The sequence below is a fragment of the Hippoglossus stenolepis genome, chromosome 2, assembly GCF_022539355.2.
Source record: "Hippoglossus stenolepis isolate QCI-W04-F060 chromosome 2, HSTE1.2, whole genome shotgun sequence".
Lineage (NCBI taxonomy): Eukaryota > Metazoa > Chordata > Actinopteri > Pleuronectiformes > Pleuronectidae > Hippoglossus > Hippoglossus stenolepis.
In genome coordinates, this window is record NC_061484.1 from 20820788 (window position 1) to 20841838 (window position 21051).

At 40.7% G+C, this 21051-nt stretch overlaps 2 protein-coding genes across 7 annotated transcripts; one reads left to right on the top strand and one right to left on the bottom strand.

The window, feature by feature from the left end:
• Window positions 1-1263: 1263 nt before the first annotated feature.
• g3bp2a (G3BP stress granule assembly factor 2a) lies at window positions 1264-9128 on the bottom strand. Of its 5 annotated transcripts, none has more exons than XM_035175364.2 (13): window positions 8935-9126; window positions 7131-7249; window positions 6965-7046; window positions 5602-5775; window positions 5296-5386; window positions 5089-5194; window positions 4778-4958; window positions 4291-4392; window positions 3539-3641; window positions 3381-3440; window positions 3086-3217; window positions 2849-2976; window positions 1264-2089 (listed from the first exon to the last, which is right to left on the bottom strand). In XM_035175364.2, the coding sequence occupies exons 2-13, from the start codon at window positions 7223-7225 to the stop codon at window positions 1811-1813; spliced, it is 1533 nt and encodes a 510-aa protein (XP_035031255.1). In that variant the 5' UTR covers window positions 7226-7249; window positions 8935-9126; the 3' UTR covers window positions 1264-1810. The 5 variants fall into 5 exon arrangements, with proteins under 5 accessions (XP_035031255.1, XP_035031273.1, XP_035031264.1 ...); XM_035175382.2 differs by having other exon boundaries at window positions 2858-2976; window positions 8935-9125; XM_035175373.2 differs by lacking the exon at window positions 8935-9126 and adding an exon at window positions 8593-8895.
• Window positions 9129-11469: 2341 nt separating this feature from the next.
• On the top strand, window positions 11470-20614 carry pkd2 (polycystic kidney disease 2). Of its 2 annotated transcripts, none has more exons than XM_047344165.1 (15): window positions 11470-12446; window positions 12987-13100; window positions 14210-14343; window positions 14800-15050; window positions 15214-15438; window positions 16404-16632; window positions 16726-16896; window positions 16974-17155; window positions 17247-17367; window positions 17457-17555; window positions 18311-18432; window positions 18550-18667; window positions 18763-18923; window positions 19289-19436; window positions 19630-20614. In XM_047344165.1, exons 1-15 carry the CDS (start codon window positions 12023-12025, stop codon window positions 19837-19839), a joined length of 2709 nt encoding a protein of 902 aa, XP_047200121.1. In that variant the 5' UTR covers window positions 11470-12022; the 3' UTR covers window positions 19840-20614. The 2 variants fall into 2 exon arrangements, with proteins under 2 accessions (XP_047200121.1, XP_035036957.2); XM_035181066.2 differs by having other exon boundaries at window positions 11471-12446; window positions 18760-18923.
• The last annotated feature ends 437 nt before the right edge of the window (window positions 20615-21051 follow it).

Sequence of the window (21051 nt, forward strand, 5' to 3'; positions counted from 1 at the left end):
GCGGGAGAGCAAACATATTTGATACTGTTCTTTTTTGTTGGTAGAAGAAAAATTTGGAGAGAGGCTGAGTTCAAACTGAGATTGTCCCAGAAACATTGGAAATAGTGCAATACCACCAGACAAGGAAGACCTCATTAATATATTTGTCCAGAAAATGCTACATCAAATGTTACTTCCCATTTCAGTGCAAGATAACGAAAAATAAAAAGATTGACATCTTCGTGTCATGTTTTCCTCCCCAGCTGAAACCAAAGCTCTTCCCTCCCTGCAGAGTGGCGAAAACAAAATACTCCTAATGGACGAGAGACCGACAAGTAAGGCATTCAGATTAGACTTGCCCCGAGTGAAAAAAATAAATGATAAATGAATAAAATATGCACAATGATTCATCAGCGTATGAAAATACAAATGCATAAATGGCTAGAAAAGTGAGCACAATTATTTGCTTGCCTGTGGGCCGGCGCTGCGGCCAGCCCACCTACACAGATCATTACAAAATAGTTGAGAAAAGAACAGTCTGACGACGTGTGAGTCCAGGAAATAATCAGAGTTCTGCCATGAGTTAAAAAAAAAAAAAAACTATGGTCAGGCTGAAAGAAAGGGTCGACAGTATCTGAATCACATTGAGAGACGTTAAATCTTTCCAAAATAAAAACCTTAGTTCACTGATATCATGCTTGTGTGGAGCCATGACTTGTTAACCAAGAAACAAGCATTTTGCCATTGTCATTCAAATGTACCTTTTTTTTGGGAATTCTTTAGATGCACCTCTTAACCATTTAACATCAAATAGAACTGGAGGCACCCAATGTCTCTACAAAACCCAGAACAGACACAATACAAAACAAATGTACAAAACTCACAGCAGATAATCTTAGGTAGTAAAACAGCATGGAAAAAAATGAAATATGCACCTGAAAAAAAACAAACTTTAATCTTATGAATACTGCAAGTTTTTCCTTTTTTTTAAAGTCTGCTCACAGTAGACAATAGTTCAAAATGAGCAGCTCCGTTTATTAGGATGAAGCGAGTCCCGAACCGCGTTACACTTTAGTAAGACTGGAAAAGGTGAAGTAGAAGGCACCATCATGCTTTTGTCAAGTTGAGAGAGAAACAAAAAAATATATATACACAAAACAAAACATACAGTAAACTATGATCTTTGCTGCACATTTATTCTGTTATCCGCACTTAAGACAGGGAGGGAGAGAAGAGGGAGGAAGGTGTCGTCCATTCCCGTTTTCGCGGTCTAGCTGGCATGAAGCAGTGGTCTCTCAAAAGGAAAAAAGTAAAAGGCAAACTTTTCCCCTGGAACTGCACAAATTTTGCAACTCACCCTTTTCCAACAGTAACGGGCAGAAAACTACCATATAAAATGTGCAATAGAGGAATTTCGTGAAGCAGCGCCCCGGTTAAGTCAAGGCATATAATCTCTTTTCCAAATGATGGGCTGTATTATCGTAGTTTAAAGTCTCATCAGTCCCTCCTAATGTGGCGGATTACTCCTGGTTGGTTTGCCTCTTTTCACGAATTTACAAATTAAAGTTTGTGAATTCTTGAGATACCTGAAAAGGATGCTCAGCTCACAACGAATAGGCAATATATTTTGTTTGCGTATTTTGTTTTGTCTATTTCACAAACAAATGGTTGACCGGCTGTGTCACATTCCAAAGCAAAGAGGGAACAAAAATAAAAAAATAAACAAAAAAAACAAATATATACGTTCATACATGAAGATTTCTTTTCGTTAATGAGAACGGTTGAAGATGAAGAACACGGTATTTCTTCCACGCGGCAGGTTGCGCTCACTTCAGCGGCGCTGGGTTGTGAAGCGACCCTCTCCCTGCCCTCCAGAGCCCCTTCCAGAGCCCATGCCAGGTTTTGGGGCCATGCCGCCTCGAGGTGGGGGTCCCCTCCCATCACGCTCACGCATCATTCCACTTCCCACGATGCTTCGTGAACCTCCGGGACCCCGATCGTTGCGCCTCATGTCCCGACGCTCGTCTCCTCCACGGGTCTCTCGTTCACGCACTGCCCTTGTCTTCTTCTCCTCCACATTCAGTCGCACCTCACCTCGAAACATGATGGGCTGCAAGGAGAAAAGAATGGGCATTAATAAGGGAAAGGAGGACAGAAATTCTCTTTTCTTTCAAATTCACAACCCATATCATTCACTGGTTTGCACACAGGTTTTGTCCTGCAATGTTTTTGTAAACATTGAAGAGAGACCAGTTCTGTGTTCTTGCCAGCAGAAGTATTAAGTCTCAAGTTCAGACCAACAGCATTCCAATAAAAGTTAACCTTCATTTGAACAGATTATTTTGCACCGTTTAGAAGGTAATGGGAGAAAAAAATAAAGCGTGGAATGATGCCGACATGTCTGCTGGGATGTCAGGTGTGCGTCTTTGGCCTCATTCATGTTTCTAATCATTTACAAGTAAGTTCAGAAAAAGTGATTGAGTGCCTAAATCTTAAAATCAGGAATGTTACTGGAGCTCATCTTCATGGTTTGGATTTGATGTCTCAACGATGAAGCGACATGCCCACAATAGACATTTACTTTGCATGTTGGTATATAGGTTTCCATAGACTTCTTGAAGGCCATGAGCTTAATACCGCTTATTTTTGTAAACGTAGCATTCCTGTTGGTCTGAACTGACAAGCCTTATTTGTTACTTAACACAAGGGAAACATTATGCGATATCAGACAATGGCTTCATGTTTTTTACATCCCAATGAGGCTACTTTCAAGTGGAAGTGAAATCCCGTGTTACATTAACTGTAGCAATGTGTGTCACCAAACCACCACCAGATGAATGAAAGTGGGTAATGAAAAGTCAATACATGCCCCTTCTACCTTGGCCCCCAGGATTCTTTGGACAGGATCAGAATCGTCAAAGACCACAAATCCAAAGTTGGGCAGCTTTCCACCAACGCCCTTGGTGTTGATCCGCAGCTCCACTACATTTCCATATGCTGCGACAAGATGAAGATAGTATGTAATTAAACTTTCATTCACCCACAAAACATAGTTTGAAAAGGAAAACTGTATTGACAAAAGGTTTGCTTTATTAGGGAAACATACTCATGAAGAACTCTTTAAGCTCGCTCTCGTCAATGTCATGTGGGAGGTTGCCAACAAAAAGCTGGTGGCTGTCTGGGTACCGAACAATCCGCCTGTTGTCCATTTCTCCAGAGTCCGCATCTCCCCTGCCACCTGCAGGTCAGAACAGGTCGAGAGATACGTCAGATCAGTCTTTGAAATAAGGGAATTCTATACCATGGAGAAGTCACTGACTGAATTACATAGAATAACTGAATAAAAAGGATTAAAAAGGACTATAAGAAGATTTAAATGTGACATAACAGGTGAGAATTACCTTTATTAACAAAACTCAAGTGAGGTTTTCCCGTTTGTGACTCTGAAGATGCAACACCATCTAATAGAAACCGACAGGCGTAGACAGTAAGAATAAACCAAATACCACCCAAAAAAAAAGATGAATTATTAATTAGTGAAAAGGGGTGTTGACATTACCAGGCCTTGGACCACGCTGAGTGAAGGCCGGTCTTTCACGTGTGCGCTGGTCTCTGGGCCGAAGTGGTGCCGTCTGTGTTTCCGGTTTGGCATCAACTCTGGGCTGCATGGGGGGGGAATGTCATTCATTAAACAATAATTAGTTGCCCATCTGACCAAAGTATCTGACACTTTCTAAAATGTTAATTTCTTTGTGCAAAGTAATAGATAAACTTATTTTTCCAATATTTTTATTTTATTATCAACTTATACTACCTCAGTGTTCAACTTCAGCTGTTTTGATATAAAAGGGGAACTCCTAAACATAAAGTTATTTTCCCATGGATATTTTTTTCCAATATATACCATGTTTAAAGGATGATGGCTTCTGCTTCACATGAACCCTACAGACTGCTAATGCCCTGTCTTGTCATTCTTGGGGTTCAACAGCCATCAATAATGAAATATGCTTATTTAGCCTACACCAGTCTCAGCTGCTGTGCAATCAATCTGTTCCTGAGATACAAGACACAGGTCAAATATACTGAAGGATCTTGAAGAGATGCAGACTTTTTGAATACCACACCTGCTTTCAAGCAAATCCAACTCTGTCCCACATGTTGAATAAACCTTGATGTTCCTAAACTAAACACATGAGAACAACCATTGCATGTGTGAGAGAATCAGTTGAAAACATTATGGGAAACTCTGGCACTATTTGCAACTGACAGTACCTTTGTTTTAATTTTAGGAAACTTGTCCTTGTTGGTTACCTGTGAGCTTGGTGCTTTAACAACATGGGGTGACATTCCGGAGGAGGGGATTGTGCCGGTAGGAGGCAGGTTTTTACTGGTCACCAAGGCCCAGGAGAAAGTCTGTGAGGAATCCAGTAATGCATCATTAAAGGCTGCAATGGCATCCAAATGTCCCTATTCTACAGTATGAGTACTATTGAGCAGGGAAGTCAGGCCTGTGCATCGCAAAATGACGACAATCTAAAAAACTTAAATGGAAAAACAATGACAAGTAAAGCTTTTCATTTTAAATAAATATTTGTATTTACTTGTGATGGTTTAAGTCAAGGTTGTATAATTAAAAATATTTCATATTAAGCATAGCTAGGTATCAAAGTATAGACATTAAAGGAGACGGGCAGTTCAATTTTGAGGCAAAGATTCAGGGAACTTAAAGTATCCCCTCTGGTAATGTGGTAAAAAAAAAAGAAGAAGTAAACCAGATAGAAAAACGTATATATTATACCTTGGGAGGCTCCTGGGTGTTTGGTGGGGACTCCACAGGAACCGGTGAAGGAGCTTTCTCCTCCATCTCGTCTGGAACCTTCTCGTCTACTTCAGGCTTTATCTCTTCTACTTTGGGCTCTGGTTCGGGCTCCGGCTCTGGTTCTGGAGCTGGCTCCTCCATGGGCTCCTCTACTCCATTACTGCAGAGCACAAATCAACACACTGACTTCCACAGATGAAATAAGTTTCAAACGCAAAACCTGTCATGCTGGATTTTAAAACAAAGAGGGATGCATATTTTGTCACGGTTATGGTTAACTTTTGACATACCTGACAGGGTGAGGTTCATAGTAGGTGGTGCTGTTGGGGCTTTCCTGAAGTGGTTCAGGGGAAGGCTGCCTCTCCTCAGGCTCTTCCTCAACTTCCTCCTCCGATTCTAAGAGAGAAACCAAAACAAGAATTATTCCCATGAATACTCTCACTTTAAACCCCACTAATAAAATTCCATTCTGTATCTGGTCTTGGTCAACATCATACCTTCATCAAGCTCAGCTTCAGAGTCTCCAAAAACCTCATCCTCGTAACGGAAGATGTCATTGTGGACATAGAACTTGTTCGGCACTGAACCCTAAGGAAAAAGGCAAAAAGAACAGACCATATTTAGTGAAGAGTGACCATTAAAAAAAACAATCGCAGTGCAATCAACATAATTAATTTGGACAACTTTATTTTTGAAAACAGTCTCATTTTTTCATGAGTAAATTCATAATAGAATTATTTCTTTATTGTTTTTAAACTGTCCCTCAATGCCCGTTAATGGCCCAAATAGGGAGAAGTGCTCACCTCTGGAGCAAGCACAAAAGTTTGCATAAACTTCCTCATGGGCTGGCCATTGTTGGACAGTTCTCCGAGGACTTGCACGACAACTCCATCACTCAGTGTGGCGTGGGCGTCCACATGCCTGATTTTTGTGTGGCATTCACTGAACTGCAGGGACATGACCTTCTTGTGGATTTCCTAAGAGAGCAGAGACAAGTGGACGGCCAAAGAAATACATTTTTAAAAAAAAGGATGTGAGGGGAAAGTGTCAAAATCTATAACCAATATCTTGTGATTTCAAAAGATATTTCCTGAAATTTAGAATAAGTCAGTCTTTCTCCCAATTTGCAATTAATCAATGATGACCACTGTGATCAAGGTCACTGTTGACTGGATCATTTCACTCCCAACAAAAATAGATCAGAAAATGAGCATGTCTTGAAAAGCACAATTGTACTTTTGTTGTCGGTTTGTTTTGCTTGTCTCGGGCTTAATCCACTCTCACATTTTAATGTTAAATCACAAGACTTTTGCTACATTTACACCTGGCACCCATATTACTGCCTTGCTCCTAATACAGAGACATTTGCAAATGCTGCTGGTCTTGTTTAGTTTGAAGACTCTGGTGTTGTGTTTAAGTATGGACGGCAGAAATGCAATGATGCACACACGTTTGCTTCCTGACTGGGTATTATTAGTCACAACATTATCACCCCCTGAATCGTCACACTCCTATCAAAAGAACCTTTTCCAGGAGAAAACAAAAAACAACCTAAGCCTCAACTACCACTGTTAAATTCAACATAACATAACAACATAATGGATAACAAATTACAAGCAATGCAGTTACATTCAGTGGACCTTGTTGGTACAAGCAAAGAAACCCCATGTCTATTACTCGTTAACAGTATTATCTGAAACTAACTAACTGCAGAGTAGATAATCAGCCTCCTGTTTACACCAGCACGCACATGCCCAGCATTCATAAATGGTCACGATACCTGCATTTTCAGGCTTTAGAACAAAAAGAGATGATTTCTGATAAGGGGCTATAGTGGATGTAGCTGTAGCATAAACCTGATGACTTTTACTTTGCATATATAAAAACCAGCCCTTGTTTTTGGCATCTTATTCATGACAGACTTGAAACTAGTGTGATGAGAAATAATGTTTTTTTTAATTTAACACTACTTTTGTCCAAATCAGTCAACATGAACGAGATAAATATGATGTATGAATACAGCTTTTCAAACTAAGTCAATTGTCAAATGCTGCCAAAGATTTTGAACAAGTATGCATTCTGTTAAATTTAGTATGTATAGATAATCTTGTACCAGAAACTGTATTCTCAAGAATTCTCAAGCCACGATCGGCCTGTAGCACATACCGCTTGCCCGTAAACAGCTTCTGCCAGCTTTCCACTTGGGTCAAGTCCTCCATGAACATAGGAAGAGTTCCTCCCATAGAACCTGAGGGTACAACAATGTGACAGTTATAGGCTTTTACCAACACTAACAGATGTAGATCTTAAACATCACATTGCAGGAAATTACCTGTGCAGAAAATCTGGTGCCTTGTTTAACAGAGTGTAATACTGCCTCACAAACTCCCGCCCTACAAGCAGGGGACTTGGCTTCTCCATCACCATTTCTTTGGTAAACAATATTAAGTGCTGAAACAGAAGACAAAGCACAAATTCCAGTTAACATTTGATATCCAATACACACACTCAGCTGGTTTGTTATGAGACATGCTTGATTAAAACACTGCACTCCAAACAATAATAAATCCTGCCTTTATTAATAATTTATTTGAAGTTTCCAACTAAATTCGGCTGTGGCTAATACAACTGGTAAATTAAGCAGTACGTCATTTCTAATGTTTCATTATATTTTTCATCGATAATAATGATAAACAATTGAAGATCCCCACAAACGAATTACAGCCTCAACAAATGATCATTCAGTTAAAGCACCTAAACAAAAAGTAAACATTTGAACTTCCGTAAGGTTTGAGCTTGTGGAGAGGCGGGTGCACTTTAACCCGAGGAGCCTAATAAAATAGCATCTCAGTGAATACAAATGAAGCTTTTGAGTCTGTCTGATCACTACTTGAAGAAGCCAATCTTACTCCTCACGGACGTTTATTGTGACATAACATAAGACATGTCACTAAGTACAAACTGTGACCTCGGGTGGCTCCTGACAACAGCACAACGTTTCACTCTCTTTGTCTCATTGGGCCCCTGGTTGATCTGACCCATATCAGGGCTGTGAAAGAGGGAAGACAGCTGACTGATTAGCTCGCTGGCTAACACACTAGCTCACATCCAACTGCGCCATCATGTCCATCCAATGAGACAAAGAGGAAACACGGCTGTAGATCATTTTTCTAAAAAAGGTAAACGACTGTTGCAGGCGTTCAAATCGAGGATCGTGGAAAACAAACTTTACACCAACAAAAACTCTAAAACTGCACACGACATGGCTGTGATCCACACATCAAAGCATGGCTTTGTAAATAAGTGGCCTTCTGTAGGAGGCCTTTCATGTCGATGCTAACAACAATTTGCCAACTGTCACATTTCCATCATCTGAATCATATAAACCTGCGGAGCGTGTTAACACCCGCAACCAGGTCGACTTTACCCAGACTGGCAACACAACTCAAGGGACGTTAATGCTAATCTACCGGCCTCTTCGCACATTGCTAGTTAGCTCAACTAGCATTAGCTGTGGCTAACTTGTGGCGTCGTCTTTTTTTTTCCTCCCTTCAGCCGCTGTACATTTCACACCGGGCGGAAGCGATGCAAAGAGGAGAAACACTTCGGCCTGAACTGACAGCTGACAACGGGCTAGTTTGCTTTTAGACAAAACGGAACATATACGCTGGTTACAACCGAGGGGACATCATCAAGCAGACCTGACCGGCGACAGCCATTGTAGTGCACCACTTCCCTTATTGCCCATGCTAAGCCACAAGCTCCACGTTTGACAACACAACCCACTCACGTACAATGCGTTGATTAAAAACTGCCAAACCACCGCTGGTAAAATGTCACTGTCAACCAGCCACACTTGACGCTGCCTGTCGTAGCATTATCAAAGGAAGTTCACAGCCATGCTAGACCCGAGGAAAACAAAAAGGAACCCAGCACATTTCTGTGCGACATGTTTACTACACAGCTACTTCGGCCTGTTTGTACAGTGGCGCACGTCAAGCAGGGAACTTTGACAGGTAGCCCGCTGTCTACGGAGCGGCTGTAGGTTTGATCAGACAATGCAGCTAGCGCTAGCTTGCACGGTTAGCTTAGCTGTCAGCCGTCTCGTAGCTGGATTAGCTTCAAAGATAGCTTACCTTCTGAAAGACCTATCTATATAGACAGAATTGTTAGAAATAAATAACTACGAGTATCCGGCTGTAAACTGCAGTGACACGCGGACGATCCCGGGTGAAATAGTGTGATATTCCCCCGCTCCGCTAACAAACAGTTTATGATCTCTGCTGATCCAGAGACTGAAGATTTAAAGTGATAGCGACGATTTATTGTTTTACCCCTGCAATCCGGGGCAGGGAACCCCCATCGCAACCTCGCAGCCAATGGCCTGTTTACACTGGGCAGCAGAAATCATGACGTCAGACAACTGACCCCGCCCACAAAACTTTGTACTATACTCATATAGTGCAGGACAACACACTGTAAAGTTTAACAACGTGAAAATGTGATAAAGGCTGATTTGAAATGTGAGGATACGTGTTTAAGTTAAGTAACATGTTGTTTAGATTATTCATTACTTGTTATTTAAAGCACTGTCTTTAAATAATGCTCTGTTGTGTTCATTCTTGTTTTCATTTGGCTGATTAAGATTAGCTTCAATAATTGGTTGAACTAATTATTATCGCCTTGATTAAAATACTCTGTTGTGGAAACTGTCTTGTGTGTTTAATTTAAATTCATTAACTTGAGTTTCAACATCTTCAATATCTAATGTAGTCTGTTGTAGTTTGTTTGTGTTCTCAGTTTCAATGGAAATTTGCTCTCTCTGGGCAAAAGGAACCGGTTAGGGTGGTTCAGCCATTTAATCAGGATGATCCTGGGAGCCTTCCTTTTGGGTGTTTCCCATGCACAATAAGTCCTGGAGTGGACCATGCTGGAAGGGACATATATCTGCATATAATCTGTATGAACCTATGTACATCAATTAATTCAGCTCATCAAGTCATGGTTTTATGATCTAATTTTACAAATCTGAAAGCTGACCATGAGCAAAGTGGCCAAACAGGCTTTGTGCCAGTAAATCAGCACCATCAGTTATTACAAAGAGACCACAGCAAAAGTTAAATAGACCGTGGGATGCAAAACATAGATGCAACATAGGGACACACACTGACCACAGAGACCAGACATGACCATAAGGACACATTAAATGACCAAAAAAGATTGAAAATGACCACAGACACAAAACAACCAGAAAAGATGGAGATGGAAAATATGGCTTCTTTCCCCCTTTGTACACTCAAATGTTGTGACTGAGAAGTTTGTTTGAAGTTTGATATTCAACAGACATCACAGGCTTTTACTAAGGGAACATCAATAAATTCACATTGAAAAAGGAACAAGATAAAAACGTTATTGTTTTTAATGGCTTTCCATGTCATTTGACCTATTGACTGCTAATCATATCGGACATTATTGCTACTCTAGAATAAGAATGCACTAAAAAGAGGTGTGTCCTTTTGGATCTAGGGTACAATCTTCAGGATTAGTACACAATCAATCAAATTTTATTTTTATAGCCCATATTCACAAATCACAATTCATCTCATAGGGCTCAACAAGGTGTACCATCTACCAAAAAAACCCTTTTAACATGAGGGATCCCTCTCCCAGGACGGACATAAGTGCAATAGATGCTGCGTGTAACTGAACACATCAACAACATAACAGAATGTTCAACATTGATTAGAAGAAACAGTTTGTAACATAATGGAGAAGTGTGTCAATGTTAAAGTATTTATACGTAAGAAAATGTCTGATAGAGATGAAGGGAGCAGCAATGACAAATGATTTGAGGAGTTCTTGTCAGTGATATAGAGTATGTGAGTATTGTATATCAAGCAGTCTTGTTGTAATCATAGTCCATGATCAGCTGCCACTATACGATCACTATCCACCACCACTATCAGGATCCACCATCATGATCGCTGCCATCACTGATGATCCATGAGCTGCCGTCACGATCTCTGATTCTCGATCCACCACAGTTTGGAGTCAGTTGGTGGCATGACTTAAAAGCTACTGTATAAAAGCTAAAATCAATATTTACATGAAATAGAGGGCACACTAAAATCACATAAAAAAGAATTGTGTCCTATTAGTCTAGGGTAGTGTAACATCTGATATTATTATTGAGACAGTCATTTACATGACAGTGGGGCGAATAAAAACAATGCATTTATGCAGAATTTAGTGATGGTCCCTAAGTGAAAGCTCAGTGTGAACGTCTGTGAAACATCCAACTTCAAACTAACTTCACTGCAAAGCTCCACCGTAAGTGCCTTGTTGTCATGGCAACCACTCATCAAAACAGAGATTATGTAATCAATTTATATATTTAACCAAACAATGATTTCAAAGCTTTTTATTTTAACAGAAACAAGTCCCATTGGTCGTTATAGGGGATTAAAAAAGTTTTTATAAAAGTTTTTCTTTAAAAGAAAACTATATTATTTCTAATGGGAATTAAGTTCAGATTTTTTTTTAAATAATCATCAAAAACATTCCTGAATCAGTTTGTTTACAATCTGTGAATTAATCGCTGTAAACGTAAAAAGTAAAAAGATATTCCATGAAAAAATATTTTTCCACTGAGGTTTTTCCATCTTTTGCTGCGACGCCATGACTCTGAATGTAACCTGAGTCCGAGCGAGGGAGAGCGAGGGTTTTCAGGGGAACAGTTCAGGAACAAGATGGCTGTCCTGGGACAATAAATCCAACTTTCCTCTCCATCTCAAACTCCTCTTTTCTGACGCGATCGCTGACTTTAAGTAATCAGTTTAACTTGTAACAACTTTAATCGCTTTAAAGGCATCGGTAGCATTAATGGACGTCGCTGCTCGAGACGCCCGCTTGGTGTTTTCTCAAGGAATGTTTTTCTAAGGGACTGGCGAGGGTGAAAACTAAATAACTCTGGATAAAAGGACAGGGTATTGTTTATTATATGTCTCTGTTGTGACTGTTACACACGGTGACATGTTGTGTTGTTTGCGGGTTGTTTAGTTAGTGGAACAACTGTTGTTTTGGGTTTTATCCGCTTTAACATCTGAGTGTTCCCGAAACCAAAATGCTTGAGAAGTCGATGTAAACAGTTAACATCGGTTTTTGGGAAGTTTAAAAAATTTCCAGATGCCTCGTACCACATAAAAAAAAAGAGTAAACTGGACCATGAGCTCATCCAGAGTCAGACCCCAGCAGCCACCGCAGAGCCAGACTGGCAGGCTGCCGCACAGACTCGACTCCAGCGAGGGGATAGAGATGGAGAACATCCAGCATCAAGACCCGGGGCTCGAAGGAGCCATGGTCACCCCGTCCCCTCCGTCCAGACAGGCCTGGAGCCGGGACAACCCGGGGTTCGAGCCCGAGGACGAGATCATGGAAGCCGACTGGCCTCAAGCGAGCCCCGGGAGGAGGTCGGTGTCCACGGCCTCCAGCAGCAGCTGCAGCAGCGGCCTGGGCAGCTACACCGGCGGCGGCAGCAGCCCGCACATCCCCCGGGGAGGACTGTACCCGACCCCGACCGTGGATGCCCAGCAGCAGGAGAGGCACGAGCACCGCAGCTGTCTGAAGCAGATACTCCACAAAATCAGAAGTGAGTCCCTCCACGTTTTTCAAATTTAATCTTACAGCCCATCAAAAAGTTCATCTGTTATCTTTCGACCACCAACAATTCATGTCTGGACAAAAAGAAACTTAGGGTTACCACCAAAAGAGGACTGCAACAAGTCCAATATGAAGTTGTATTACCACTAATTATAACTAGAGATGCAATTTCCTGCAGTTGCACATCACATTTTGTGTAACATGTTCAGTGTTAAAAGTTTTGGCTGCTGTAGAGAAAGTTTTGTGCACACAGTTATAATATTTAGTCTCTCTCACTTTGAAAACCAACCTGTGGCCTAATATACAGAGGCTATAAATCATAAAATAATATATTTTTCCTTCAAAATAAACATTCAATTCAGATGGAGGACGTATCTAATATAAAGGCATTAACTGAACCTGAATAAAATAGGTCAAACTAAATAAATTAAGAAATATACAAATAAATACAAATTAAATACAAATGTATTTAAGTCTCCATACATTGTATATCTATCTGTACATACACTGAATGGTGTTTCCTTTGCAGTTCTGTGGGGCACAGAGCTGATGGAGGACAGTGACAGCAGTCGAGAGAGATACCTCAGGAACGTACTGAGGGAGATGCTCACGTATATTGCATTCCTCATCACTATTTGTATATGTAAGTAAGAACTCGACTCTCAAACACCTAAAAAAGATGACAGTAAGAATTTATGAATTTTCGATGTGTTTCCCAAAGCTCAAAACATAAACTGATTTCTGGATGGTGGTCTCAGGAAATAAAAGAAGTATGAGTGTTACGTCTTTAGAAAACACTGTTTCCACTTTGTACATTTCATAATCATTATTCCAAAGTTGCAGTTAGACTGATGTCTGATGGTTCACGTGTTGCATAATTAGTAACTGCAATTCTTCTTTTGAATTACAGCTGATGTAAACATAGGCTATGGCTATATAACATGATTTCGGTGTCTCTTATTCTTAATTGTAAATTCTTCTGAAACCTAAAGCCGAATAAAAAATGGCCCAGGTCATTCTAAGTGTAGACCTGTGCGGTATTAACAAGCTGCAGAAAGGAAACATTCAGTCTGTCATAGGAACATGCACATAATACGGACATTGTGTTGAGTGAAACATCCATAAAGAAATTGCTTGTGCCCGTGAGGTAATTCCTGGACAATTGAACCAAGTGAGTCATAGAAAGCTCTTTAAAATGTGGCACCGAATACGTCTGGGCATCTTTCCTGTTGCCCCAAAAGTCATTTTCCAAACTCAGAACAGTGCGTGCCTCATGGTTTTGGCAGCGGAACATCTCGCTCATGGTTATCAGGGTGCTTGAATTCCAACAAGTTGAGGACAGCATTTTGGATTGGCACAAATAATTCAAATGAGTTTGATGAGAAAATGACTGCGAACGTCTCTCGTTTCTCTTCTGAAGTGAAAAACACCAAACTGTGGTTGAGGGTGGATCAGGAAATGTTTTCCTGGCGGGCGGGATTAAGGCCCTTACTGCCAGGCAGAGCTGGACTATTAAAACCATTTCCAGAGCTACTTCATGATGACTACTGTGTGCTACAGGGAATTGTAATGTATAGAATAGACTAAGATAGGTTTCATCTCATTTTGAGTTTATTTCTTGTAAAGTCTTTGCAGGGTCACGCGAGATGCAAACACAGTGTTTCCTCTCCTGTTTTAATTTTGTCTAGTGACTGTTGTATTAGAAATATCAGATTCTACGTACTTTTCCTGATGGTTATGTTTGCTCTGCAGTGACCTATGGGATGGTGAGTGCCAACATGTACTACTATACCAAAGTCATGTCTCAGCTTTTCCTGGACACACCGCTGTCTGCCGGAGACTCTTTCACTTTCAGGCACATCTCAACAATGGATGATTTCTGGAAGGTAAAAAACCCACTCATCTCTGCTTTGGTATTAATCAGACACACTCAAATCGATTTTAGCTGTAATTTAGAACTATTAAAATAGAATATGCAGTTCACAATTGCGGTTTTCAAGGTGCAAACACACAAAAAGCTACACAGCCATCACGCAAACTCAAAATGAATCAACATAGACAGACATTTGCAAGTCAAGATAGTAAATACATCACACAAACACTGAGAACAATTGGCAAATTCAGTATAAGAGTATAGCTGCATTAATATATTACATAAAATTCATGTGATTAATTAGAAGCGAAACCATCCACAGTAGCAAAGTAGTTTTCAGTAATAAACCTAAATGGAAGAAAAGATGATGCCAGATATTTTGGAGAACTTGCTTTTTGCTGCAAACAAATATCTAATTTAATGTCCAGCCTCTTTTGTACCAAAATCCTGACTTTCCTTGAACTTGTAGTTCACAGAGGGGCCATTCCTCAACAGCATGTACTGGGAAGTGTGGTACAACAACAAGAGTCTGCCAGACAATCACAGTCTCATCTACTATGAGAATCTCCTCCTGGGGGTGCCGCGCCTCCGACAGGTCAAAGTCCGCAACGAGTCCTGCTCCATCCACCAGGATCTGAGAGACGAGGTTCAGGACTGCTACAACATGTACACCCCAACCAACGAGGACACCAGCTCCTTTGGCCCCAGGAATAGAACTGCGTAAGACCATGATGTTAATTTGAAAGAAGTGGATTTAAAAATCAGTACAAATTGATAAAGGATCAGCACAAGCAGAACCTTTTTTCTTAACCCTCAGTTATGTTAGAAAACAACTGTGACACTAGAGCTGCTTCCTGATTTCTCTCTTCTTGGTGTCTACCAGGTGGGTCTATACAACAGAGAGTGAGATGAATGACAGCAGTTACTGGGGTCAGGTTTCTAAATACGGAGGCGGAGGATACTACCAAGATCTGTCTCGTACGAAAGCAGAGTCCGTTGTCCAGCTGCAGTTTCTCAAAGACCACCTGTGGTTGGACAGGGGCACCAGAGCCGTCTTCCTCGACTTCTCCGTCTACAATGGAAACATCAACCTCTTCTGTATCGCTAGGTGAGTCGTCACGACACATCCATCCGGTCAAGTCAAGTTTCAATTTAAATTTTTGTCTATTAAAACCCAATATCAAAAATCATAAATTTTGTTTAAGGGGCTTTACATTCTGTACAGCATATGTCACTCCATATCTTCAGACCTTTGATTTCAGTTCGCAAAAAGTCAAAATATAGATTTTAATGTAATCTAGGGCTGTGAGGGACTTGTTATTATTTCTACCGTTCAGATTTATTGACTTGAGATGTGATTACATCGTATGGAATCAACGATAGCACCCAGTAGAAACAATTATTGCAATAATTACAACAACAGAAGCAAAACGTTCTTCAAGGAGGGAGCAAATTTACATTGAACGTTTAGTTCATACGACATTAATAACAAAAAAAGAAAAAGGCAAAAACAGCTGCGCTTGCTGCTGTAAATACACAGTAGAGCCATTTGTTAGAGCTAAACTGAAGTTTCACTGCAGCCAATAGAGATTATCACTCTCTAAGCACTTTAGAAAATGCCTACCCCAATTTCCCAGAGCCTAAGTTGACATGTTCTGCTGTAAAAACGATCCAAAACCCAAAAGTTTTCAGCAGACTAATGCTGAAGAAGCATCCTGAAGGCAGTAAGTGTTTTAGTCATTTTTACTTAATAAATTAATTTAATGATTTCAAATTTCAAAAATATAAATTTTCAGTGCATCAACAAACACACCCCTAGTATAAAACTTGTGTTTAATGCTTGTAAAAAAACAACAATCAACAAAAAGATAAAAAACACATTTCCTTCCATTTCACGTATTATAAGTGTTAAAGCTGCAAATTCACAAAAAAGGAAAAACAAACTAATTATTACCCGAGTCTTGATTTACATTCTGTCTTTGTACTTTATCTTGATGTGTCTCTGCATTAAAACAGCTTGTAGCTATGATTGTATGAACACTGACGGTTCATATATTCCGGTGGATTTGTCAGATTGCTGGCGGAGTTCCCGGCCACCGGGGGGGTGGTGACCTCCTGGCAGTTCCAAACAGTGCGTCTGATGCGTTACGTGTCCAGCTGGGACTACTTTGTGGCCGTGTGTGAGGTGGCGTTCTGCATCTTCATCCTGTACTACGTGGTGGAGGAGGTGCTGGAGATCCGCATCCACCGGCTGCATTACTTCAAGAGCCTGTGGAACTGTCTGGATGTTCTCATTTTGGTGGTGTGTATCAAGCTTGTATGTGAGATTATTAAAGTAATACAGCTGTAATTGTAATAGTCTGACTGTTGTTTGCTGTGTCTGCTCTTTTTCCAGTTGAGTGTTGTTGCCATTATCATGAACATAACCAGAACAGCCATGGTTGGCAGTTGTCTCAAAGGCCTGTTGGAGAAGGACAGTTCTCACCCCAGTTTCCAGCCCTTGGCCAACCTGCAGGTCCAGTTCAACAACGTGGCTGCAGTCATCGTCTTCTTTTCCTGGGTCAAGGTATGAAACTTCACCCACAGTACCATCGCGGAAACATGATGAACTGATACCAATGGTAGGTTTTCACATCCTTTCAGATTTTTAAGTTCATCAACTTCAACAAGACTATGAGCCAGCTGTCCAGCACCATGTCGCGCTGTGCCAAGGACCTCGTGGGCTTCGCCATCATGTTCTTCATCATCTTCCTGGCCTATGCTCAGCTGGCCTACTTGGTGTTCGGGACCCAAGTCAACGATTTCAGCACGTTCCAAGCCAGCATGTAAGAAGATTCAAAGTATATTCGAGAAACATACAAATACTTCTGACTGCCGATGTTTCTCTAACGCTGTCATGTTTCGCTGTTTCTGTAGTTTTACCCAGTTCCGTATCATCCTGGGAGACTTTGAGTTCTCTGAGATCGAGGAGGCGAACCCAGTGCTTGGTCCGATCTACTTCACCACCTTTATCTTCTTTATCTTCTTCATTCTTATGGTGAGCAGGATGAGCAGTGTTGAATTGTTACAGTTTGCCTGTGGTGTGAAGTGACAAGGATTAATTTTCTCTTTTCTCTTTCTGTGTAGAACATGTTCCTGGCCATCATCAATGACTCTTACTCTGAGGTGAAGGCTGACATGTCCCAGCAGAGGTCTGAGATGGAGATGACGGACCTCATCAAGAAGGTATTGAACTACATTTATCCTTTATTGTGGCCAGGCACATATAAATTAATTCAACATTAGCTATCGATGACAGTTATGTGAAGGATCATTACACCTGAAATTGCAATTTCTAATATTAAAATTTCTAGTATCTAGTTGTATCTACAAATCAGAAAATATCAGGGTTTTCTTCTGGAAATTTGCAGCTGGAGTTACAAGATGTTTACTCTGAAGCGTGATGTATTTTATGATAGCACAATAATCTTCTGATGTTAACAGGCTCCTTGACATGAGTTGTGGCTGTTAAACAAATAGACAGTTGTAAGAGAAACCTATTTAAGTCTGTGGTCGTCAATCTAAAACTGTCCCTTTGCACTGAGGCAGGTCCAGTGGCAGCAAGTTTAGAGCTTCTGCAACCAGAGACATATTCATATATGCCGTGAATGGCAGCCATGACCCACTTCTACACAACCAATCAGAATACCACATGAAGTGATGCAGAATTCACTGGTTTGACTTCACTGGTTTGACACAAATCAAAAAGATGGATGGAAAAAGAAAAAAAGGGCTGACACACACAGAATTAAATTTAATTAATTTTATTAGATCCATTTCACAAAGTGTTGACTTAAATAAACTTGCATGATTGTTGTTGTTGCTTAGTTTAAAGACAACCCTTAAAGAAATATTGTAAAAGACTCGACCAAGATTACACGAGCAGACAGTACAGATGTAATTGTGATGCAATAAGTGTTTCTCTGACCTCCGTCTCTTAGGGCTGTAACAAAGCTTTGATGAAGTTAAGACTGAAGAAGACGGCGGTAGATGACATCTCTGACAGCCTGCGTCAGGCAGGGGGCAAACTGAACATTGATGAACTCCGTCAGGATCTTAAAGGGTGAGCAAAAATTTAAATCAAGCTAAAACTTTTTAATTATAGTGATATGAACGTAAAGCTCGGGTTGAATTTGTTGTTGTTTGATGCTGAGTGTTGTTTGTTTCTTCCTTTGCTCAGAAAGGGCCACACAGATGCAGAGATTCAGGCCATATTTGCCAAGTACGATCACGATGGCGACCAGGAGCTGACGGAGCACGAGCACCAGCAAATGAGAGACGACCTGGAGAAAGAGAGAGTGAGTGATGGGGCCAGCAGCTCGTCCCTGTTTGGTTTTGGTGACGTACACGGCACCTGCAGATGCTCAGTGTGTTTCTGCTCGTATGCTAGGAGGACCTGGATCTGGAACGCAATTCGCTGACTAGACCATGCAGTGGGCGGAGCTTCCCTCGCACCCAGGAAGACTCGGAGGAGGACGACGACGAGGACAGCGGCCACAGCTCCCGTCGCCGTGGCAGCAGCTCGGGTGGCGTCTCCTATGAGGAGTTTCAAGTGTAAGACTTTTTATTATTATTTAGAATCTCTCTAGTCAACTAACTGATTAAAATACATTAGCAGCACTATCTTTATTCCCCCTTTCAGCTTTTATAGCAGTATATAAACATTTAATAAATTATTTATAATACACTATAAATGTAGATATATGTAGCTATAAAGACATTTTACATTTTGTATTAAAGCACAGTATTTATCAACAATTATAACTGTAATACATACTTGTTTATACATCAGCTTCCACCACAGGAGCATTTGTAGTTGATAACAAATACATTAATAAACAATTATTTATTAAATAATAACATTTATGATTCTAGCTACAGTAGTTTGACATGCATGGCTCTCTGTTCCTGTTCCTCAGGCTGGTGAGACGCGTGGACCGGATGGAGCACTCTATCGGCAGCATCGTGTCCAAGATAGACGCTGTGATCGTGAAGCTGGAAACCATGGAGAGAGCTAAACTGAAAAGGAGGGACGTGCTGGGCCGGCTGCTGGACGGAGTGATGGAGGTGAGACACAGCAGAAACACCTTCAGTGCGATTCTGTTATCGAGAAAACAAAGTTTCTCTGTCAGTGAGACGAGATGAAAGAAAATGGCAATCAGCAATGTATCGCTCAGATTTAGTCCCAATATCACGCATCATGCAGGGAAAACACACACACGCGCGCGCGGCTGTAAACAAACCTGCTTCTGCTTGTCAGGACGAGCGTCTGGGACGCGACACAGACGCCCACAGGGAGCAGATGGAGAGGCTGGTGAGGGAGGAACTGGAGCGCTGGGAGTCTGACGATATGGTCTCACAGGTCAGCCACCCGCAGCCCGCCGCTGGTGCCGGCCCCCGCCCTCGTCCGTCCTCTTCTCTGTCCACCGACGGCCTCGAAGCGAGCACAAACGGGAGCGGCCATGTATGAAGCCTCGGCCCTGCTAAAGATTATTCAAGATTATTTAACTTTGGCAAGAAACTCTCGATTGGAAATTTTCCTTCAGTGGTACAAGTAACTTGAGATGTGAGACAGTTCTTGCAGGACAAAATAATTATTGAGGCTTTTTAAAATTCCTTGAGATATTACAAAGGTGGGGACCTGACCTCAGATACTTCAATGCACTGAAAGTGAGTGAGGTCGTCCTGGGAGACAGAGACATCTAAAATGTCCTGAATCTGCCCTCAGCTGTTTTTTTCAAGTATTGGTTTGACAGGACGACGAAGGAAACTGAAAAAGAATGCGTGAAAGAGGCTGAAGAGCAAAAGAAGGATTTACAGAACAGTATTAAATCACAGTATTACACACAGCATTGGATGCAATACACCAGCTGTAAACATACTCAGAATACACAGCGTATGATTTTAGTATCACCTGCTTCTAATCACTGTATCCACACGTTTAAGCATTTTGTTCCTGTTGCTGATTATTTCTCCATCATTTTAACATACAATAGGTACGAGTGTGGCACACTGTGTCATATTTACTCATCTCCTGTACGTCAGTTAAGCTTCTAATTAAATAGCTTATCATTTTATGATACATATTGTAACTTGAAACAAACTTCGATTCGGAGTGCATCTAGTGTTCATGGGAAACCCATGCATTTATATATATATATATTTTTCCTGTGCCTTACTTTTTTACTATGTATATCGTTTTTTAATCTGTTATGCCAAATAAAAAGTGTTATTAAAATTAAAAAGATTGTTTTATTTGTTTTGCTTTTCTCCAGTTTGGATTTTAATTATACTAAGTTCCTCGTGGATAATAACATTAGGTAAATTGAAGTAATAAATATCTAAAATAAGAATTGTAAAAATAAGACATATTTAAAAAACAATGCAAAGTTCATTTTAGGCCCTCGGCTACCCAGCTCAGTTACGCAAAATTTATTTAAAATTTTTTTAATATTGGATTCAATGTAAACTACACGACAATGAAAGTATTACAAAAATGTTATGGTTCTGTAATGCCCTAATAATTATCCGTTACGATTTTTAAAATTAACTATTTAATATGTTATGAATTTGAGGGACAATACAAAGTCTGGGATTTCCCTTCCTTCATTTAACTGTATTGAGTTTTAAGGTTCTGATTTCCTTTGTAGAAAATCCTTTTCTAACCATTATTTAAACCCAG